Source organism: Hippocampus comes, unplaced genomic scaffold, assembly GCF_001891065.2.
Source record: "Hippocampus comes isolate QL1 unplaced genomic scaffold, H_comes_QL1_v1.1 scaffold60, whole genome shotgun sequence".
Classification (NCBI taxonomy): Eukaryota; Metazoa; Chordata; class Actinopteri; order Syngnathiformes; family Syngnathidae; genus Hippocampus; species Hippocampus comes.
In genome coordinates, this window is record NW_017805483.1 from 162,844 (window position 1) to 170,675 (window position 7,832).

Below are 7,832 nucleotides of genomic sequence, written 5' to 3' on the forward strand. Positions count from 1 at the left end.
GACTTCATGATAATCATTCGGGGATCGCCGTTAGAATCCACGATGAGGGCGGGGACGTCATCACATTATCCGGCAGCATATGGCGGCAGAGCGGTGCATTTTAATCAAATTATACTGAACAACAGATAATGATGTTGAGTGCATATGCTTGCAAGCAATTTAAAGGTCGCATAAAGTCTGGCTCGCCCGTTCTTTCTACTCCTCGTTGCGCGCGTCAAGGATTTTGAATCACTTCCAAGGCAAGCCGGTGATTGAAATGGCCTTTTCTTCCTCTCCCGACAAGTCCTTGATGAACTTTTGAAGTGTTCTTGAACTCCGAGAGTTGAGCTTGTCATTTGAATCCTGGTTGTTATGGTGAAATACAAGTACTTGATTATTATTTTAAGTGACATTGGGTTTGCACGCGTGTGTCAAACCTGAAGTGGAAGTGACAGTGATCTGCAACAGCCGCGAAAATAACGTTTTCAATAGGCTGTTATTTGATTTGGACGTTGGCCTTTGCAATCTGTGATCCATAGAGTTTTTATTCATTATTCAACTCTAAAAGACTCCGTTTGAAAAAAAAAAAATAAAATAATGTCAATTACTTGTGTCTTCTCACTAACTCATTCACTGCCAAAGACGTTTTTAAACGTCTTTTCAGACTTGGTCCAGAATTGGCTGGTACTGAATGAGCTAATCAATGGCAGGCTCGATCTCATCCTCCCAAATAGTGCGGGATTGCGGTCATTTGTTCTAGGCTAAAACCGTACGGTGGGTCTTTTGTTTCTGATGGTCCCGGCACACGATGTGTGCCAGAAAAGTTGCAGGACTGATGTCACAAGTAGACAAAAGTACAGTCATACCTCGGTTTTCGACCATAATCCGTTCCAGAAGGCTGTTCGAAAACAAATTTGTTTGAAAACCAAAAGCACGCTCTTTTTAAAAAAAAAAATCTTTATTGAACACGTCTGCTCACAATGGAACGCTACACGAGGAAGCGTCACTTCCTCGTCTACCTGATGAAGCGTCTCTTCCTCGTCTAAGGAAGGCGAGAGGAGTCAAGTGGCGAATTCAAGTGCGCTCAGTTTGGTCAAGAACCGATTTTCGGTCGTAATCCGAGGCATAAAAAACTCGAAATTTTTGGTCGAAAACCGATTTGGTCGGGAAGAGAGACGTTCGAAAACCGAGGTTTGACTGTATATATTAACCCTTTCAGGGACAGCAGTTACTACAGTGGACATCTTACCGTGTTATCAGGTTACAGAAAAAAAAGTAGCCTCCAACACACGGCAACTGACAAAGGAGGAGTAAAAGTAGGAAAATTTACCAGGACAAACGCCAGAACGTACAGCAAGAAACAAAGCACACAAACATCATAGTTACGATTGCTGGCCTGGCGTTTTTTACCCCATCAGACCATCGAGAGGAAGAAAAAAAATCACTCTTAACACACATGACAGGGTGATCAGTTGGGATAATCTTTTTGAAACGTCAAATAAATCGGCCTTGCAGGCTGAAATTCAGCGAGTTTGTTGGTATGTGTTAACCTGCTTTACTCAAGAACAGGATTTTATTTTTTTTTTGAAGAGGGTGTGCCTTCTCTGCACCCAACAAACATTCATCTTGTTTTATTGAAAGCTGATAAAAATGGAGCACATGCTGGATTCTTTTTTTTTTTCGTCAAGGGCTCAGCATCACTGGGAAACCCGCAAAGATGAAAAAAGGAGCAGCGGCGATGGGATCCCATCAGAGATGAGATGAGATATGCTCGGACAATGCCGATTAAGAATGTCTGGAGGAGTCGCTTTTGAAATGAAACCTGACGTCTCTTTTTCCACAGTCTGTCAGGGATATTTGGTGGCTCATTTGAAGCTCATGAAATTGCCCCTCGCGCTTTGGAGTGCTGGCTTGAGTTGCTTCCCCAACGTAATGCATGACATCGGACTAGTTACTGTCTTTTAAAAGTAATCCGTTTAAGTACCATCTGAATCGGATTGTGTTATTCATAGACACAATCTGAGGATCCACTGTGTAGTATGTACCGTTACGCCCCTACTTAACCCTTTCATGCACCCTGTCACCTGATCGCATGATAAGCTGTCCACTGTCGTAACCGCTGTCTCTGAAAGGGTTAAACTACATGACTGTGACTTAAAGCAGAAGTAACGTACATAAACATAATGAGCCTATCTGTTCAAAGTAAGGATTGGGAATTACCGATATAGGATTTCAGTGTGGACATTTTTACTCAGGAGTGTCCTCACTTTTCTTTCCAGCCTTGCCACGATTCTGACGGTATGATAACCTTGAACCAAAGTTTTGGTTGTCAATGTTTTATTTTTAAAAATTTTGTTCAATATCTTCTTTTCCATTGAACATGCTCCATAGGTACTTAGTCAACGTCAAAAGAAAATAAACTATTGCATTTTTTTCAAAATACAATCCACATTAAATTCGCTTATTTCTACGAAACTGAATAGCATCTCTACTTTATTCCATTTTGTGATACAACGATTGGAAATGACCTGACATTAGCTATGCTAGCTAGCTAGCAGCCGCACTGGTGAGTCGTAGTTATTTCACAGAATCTGGACACGCTAACGCTGGTAGCTGATCACAAACGTTCATTTCATTTCAAGGCAACATTATACAGTATAAAGTAAGGTGACCTTGAATTTTTTGGGGTGACAGCCTTAGTATTATCTCCTCGAGCTAGCAGTCGCTACTATACAAGCTGCGACAAATTGTCATTTCTTCAACCCTGTTCCATGAAAAGACAGAAACTGTGATACGGAAGTCTCCCATTGTGAGAGACTGTATATGTTTTCAAATGTAACAGTAAATATAAAAGTCGTCTGAAAAATAAATAGTCAAGTAAAGCCCAGACGCCTCCAAACAACCAAGTCCGGTATTATACAGTAACAAAGTATTTGGCCTTTGTTGCTTCCCACGACTGTTGTTTATTCTAATTGCATTCCCAGCTGTGTTGTTTTGCGAAAAGAGACTGTTCGCTGTAAGCAAAACCAAGAGCAATGAGCTATTCTGACGCTCGCTTGCAGCGCTCGTCCGTCCAGCCGGCAGCTTAATGAGCTCTCTGAGTAGATTGTCTTTCCATTTCAAATGGGCCCCGTTCCGTTCTCGCCACTGATTGGAGAGTCCTCCACCTTGATTGGCCGGTAAATATCGGCCTGCTACGTCATGTCAGTCAGCGAACCGGGCGGCGGTCACATGGCGGCTCGTGTTGACGCAGGGCTAATCTTTTTCACCGTTAAGACTCATGCCACTGCCGCCACCCCAGAGGGGTCCTCATTAGCGGCGAAACGTTGCGTGACCTTTTGAGCGTCTTCGCTCCTTCCCGCCACCTACGCCCTTGCCCAGCTGGGCCCAATTACCTCGCTCATTAACCCCCTCCTAAACAGTATCCAGGTAGCTCCCCCTGGCAGCTAGACGACTAAATACATAACACGAATTGAAAATGAGCTTCATCTCAGACGTGTGGGTTGTAGACTTTTCTCCTGGCGCTAATGGCTCGTTTTCTTGACTTACGTGGCATTCTGACTTTTAGCGCTTTGAAAGTACAAGGGTGTCGTGTGTCCCCCGCCCCCTGCACTCTTTAACTGGCCATTAGTCATGTTTTGCATTTTGACTTAGATGACACAGATACAAGTTTGACTTAAATGTCAGAAAATTCATAAAGGGAGCATTCTAGTTCTTTCCCATTATACTTTTAGGGCTTGACTGTATCAAAAAAAAAAAAGAAAATAATAATAGGCTGATCCCAGTATTTGCCACAGAAATATTCCAATAACTCATGGATCGCCTGGTTATTTAAAAAAAATGAAAAAAAATCCCCCAATTTTTTCTTTTTTTTAATTACAGGCGCAAAATTTGACTGTTTTACAGTACTTTATCCTTTAGTATTTGTTTAACTTTACAACCGAGAGGTATTTTCATTCAAAAAAAAAAAATGAGGGATTGAAATTCTGATTTTATTATTTGCAGTATTTAAGCATAACATAATCAGTGAGGTTTGACGACTTACCTACTGAACAGCATTTTCTGATTCAGGAAAAAGTCAGATGATATCGGTGTTCGATCCGCATAACTTATTATTTTGAGTACGCCAAAAAGTGGCGCATATAATCGGCCTGGCCATTATTCGGTTGGACCCTAATCGTGTGCCATCATGAGAAAGTGAGATGATATCGGTGTTCGATCCGCACAACTTATTATTTTGAATACGCCAAAAAGTGGCGCATATAATCGGCCTAGCCATTATTGGCTAATCGTGTGCCATCATTCGCGCACCAGCTTTATTGTATATTTTTTTTAGATTATTAAATTTTTTTAGACATATCTGATGTGAAAATCAAATCAAAAGTTTTTTTTTTTTTTTTTTTTTTAAAGTACATTGAACCCCAGGGGAACAGGACCTGCGTCCACATGCACAATGTATATGCATCCTTTCCCAGTAAAACCCCCATTTCTCATCCCCTCCGCCTAAAATATATGCCGGCACATTGACGAGATATTCGCGCACCAGCTTAATTGTATATATTTTTTTAGATTATTCTTATTTTTTTAGACATATCTGCAACCTTTCCCAGTAACCCCCTCAACCCCCATTTCTCATCCTCTCCGCCTAAAATATATGCCGGCACATTGACGAGATGATAGGATGATCAGTGCGTCCTTCTCAAACCGGCAAGACGAGAGGGTTTGGGCGCGGCGGCGAGCCAAAGAGATGGATGATTATCCTAAAAGTAGCATGCTTAATTAGATGGAATGCTGCATACATTGTGGCCCGAGTGGAATCACTGGGATAGATTAAAATACTAATTAAAACAGGCCCTCGCCCGATGTGGAGTGCGAGGTGAGCTTCAGTCTCTGCAGGGTCATTTGCATAGCCTTCATCTGGGGGGGGGTGAAGAAATGGGATTTAAAGGACCTACTCGTTTTAACTCGTATTCACATGCTAACAAACTCAATTAAAAGGATGCGGCGTTTTGCCGCGCATTATTTAATTTGCCGTTATCTATGAAAGCCCCCCACCCTTTGATTTTTGTTTTTCAACCTACGTGTTTGCTTCAAAGGTAGGAAGTGATGGATGTGTCGGATTTACATGAGAATATGTCTGACGAAGCGAGCCGGTGGAAATGGCTTCGGCGCATTTGATGAGATCGCGAGATGCGCGGTGTATTAATTATTGTAAGGACAAAAGGAGGGGGGCTTAAGTTATTAACGAACACACTTCAGCTTCAGTCGGTTGCGCTCTCAAATGGTTTGCGTCGTTACAGTGTTGCAAGAAGGAAATGGGGCCAGTTTGCTCCGAGCTCATTTGCAGGCTTTTAAACCAATCGTACTTTAGTGGTAGCTTGAAGTTTGAATGGTCCTAAAAGTTGTCCAAGTCCTGTTGTGGATTTTCTTGCTTCTACTAAGTCACCTTTATGGGTGTTACTGGTTTTATTTTACTTTTGTTTAACTGCATTTATTCGCTTGATACGATTCTCGGTCACTATAGTTGTCTCATTAGTGACAACTTTCCGGCCAGTGGGCCTCTTTGGAAAGCTCCGAACATTTATTTAACCGTTTCTTGAACCATTGGGAGGGGGAAGTCATTAGATCAAGGTGAATTGATTCAACTCCACCTCAAGACAATGATCATTACTTCAACATGCTTCTTTGATGCCAATTCCTGTTCTACTTTACTGCTTCGACGGGGTTTTGGCGCCCTCTTGTGGCATCTAAAATCACCTTTTAGTTGTTAGTTGTTTTCCAGAGAGGATAAAGAATATATACCTGTTAGGGGTTGCTGCAACTTTTGTCTTCAAACATACGCTGTTTAACAATGCAACTCCTATGCTATTTGTTAGCTCGTCTGCGGTGTTTTGCATAATGTGTGAACATTATGGCAACAGACAACTAAGACAAAGCGATGTGATAGTCTGAAATATCTGACTGTCGCCTTCAACGTGTGTATAAACAGCTTGAAGTCACTTTTTATTGTTGTTCACTATCTGCCAAACTGCTTCTTGTTGTTTCGTGAGTTGAGTTGCATTCAGGCACCACCGAACTCCATTTTAGTCATCAGCCATACCATGCGACGATCGGAGATCATCTCCAACTGTTCGTGACATAGACTTCCCGGTAACTTGTGACCGACACTCTTCTCGCCCTACCATCACTCGGCATCCTTCAGATTGAATGACCGTCGCAGAAACAGCAGTGATATTTTTTAGCGCTCGGTCGACGCAGCCGAGCGCTAAATGACGCACATTCCTGCGTGAACCACTCGTTCCTTCCCATCATTTTGTCATCTGACTCACGCCGTCTCATCCGTTGCATCACTCACGGTATCACTGACCAACTCGTTCCGCCCCTGGAAGTGGGAATAAAACCAAAAAAAGTGATACTTTGTCATTCTCTGCTCATACTCACCGCCGCCTCCGCTTTTGTCTGTGCAGTCCAAGGGAAACAGCAGCTGGAGAAGGAGACAGGCCTGAAGATAGTGGAGGCTGGAGTCAGTGACGTAAGTTACAGTCACTAAAAATATCCATCCATCCGTTTTCTACACGGCTTATGCTCTTCGGGGGAGCTTGACAAAGACGTCGACAACCACACATTTGAGTCGCTTAGGTGACTGTGCCAGGACAGCACAGGTATGACCATTCGTGTAATTTGACGTCCAGCGAAAGTTTTTCCATTGTTCCATTTGAGCGGTACAATCGAACTCTGCTGTTCGGGTATAATTGACACACATTAAAACAAATTAAACGTGGGAAACTTTTTTTTTTTCTTTTCAAACACCTCAAAAATTCTTCATGTTGCACAAATAACGGGTTGGTGATGGCGTGTAATACGGAAAAAAATGGGTTGAACAAACCCCCCCAAAATAGAAAAAAAAAATGCATTCAAAAAAGGGGAAATTTGAAAAATATGCAAATCAGATGGTGCCGATCTGCGATCTTGCTGGGTTTGTCTAGAAAAGCTCTATACAGTCTTAAAACTGCTGGCTTAAAAGTAACCCAGTACTAGGTTAGCTAAACCACTGCATTGGGTTGATTTGAATCAGCACGTTGGGTTAATCCAGCAAGTAATGAGTTAAAGCTACCGAGTAATGAGTTGCCAGGTGATCAGTATAGCTTGGGCTAAAAAAAATAATGAAAAAAATTAAATGCAAATATTTAAGGGGGGGAGGGGTGCGCAATTGTTTCGCATATTTTTGTTTGCACTCATGGGAAACGAAATGACAGCCGCATCAGTTTTGGCATCCATTTCACACCTGCAGCTTCATTTGTGCAGCCGCACGCCAACATCTTAAGCCGTCCGACGTGTCGCCGGCACGTACCCCGCTCAAGTGTTTTTGCGGTGAATGCCATCCGTCCCCGCGTTCATTTCCTTTAGGTGGCCCTGAGAGCTTTTGTCGCCATGGCAAATAAAACACAAGACAAAAAAGCCAAAGGCGTTTTGTTCTAAGGCGATATGCGCAGCCGCTGCTGCGTCCAGATTATCCGGAGGGCTTGTTGGACCCCGCCGATGCACCCGTGACATATTCATTGGACAAAAATTAAGAGGGGAACTGGAGGACCCTCACGAGTGATCCAGATGAAAGGAAGAGTAAATGTGTATTCACCCCACGCTGATAAATATTCATATGTGTCAGAGGTAAGGATCTAATCAAGCGCCCATTGATGCATCATAGCTGGCTTAGTAAATGAGTTTCTATGCGGAAATGAGACAGACAGCCTCGTAGACCCCTGAGCTGGCCCTGATCACCAGGCATGCTGAGATGGATGCTGCCTGTGCATCGCGGGACGGTTGCCATTGGCAACAGCCGTCACCCGCGCCGC

The 7,832-nt window shown here is 43.0% G+C and overlaps 1 protein-coding gene across 1 annotated transcript in view; it reads left to right on the forward strand.

Moving 5' to 3' along the window:
- Nucleotides 1-7,832, forward strand: part of ptprn2 (protein tyrosine phosphatase receptor type N2) — a 143,130-nt gene that overhangs the window by 54,287 nt on the left and 81,011 nt on the right. The window contains exons 12-13 of the mRNA XM_019876062.1: nucleotides 5,382-5,392; nucleotides 6,443-6,511. Coding sequence (XP_019731621.1) covers nucleotides 5,382-5,392; nucleotides 6,443-6,511 — 80 coding nt within the window. The remainder of the gene's footprint in view (nucleotides 1-5,381; nucleotides 5,393-6,442; nucleotides 6,512-7,832) is intronic.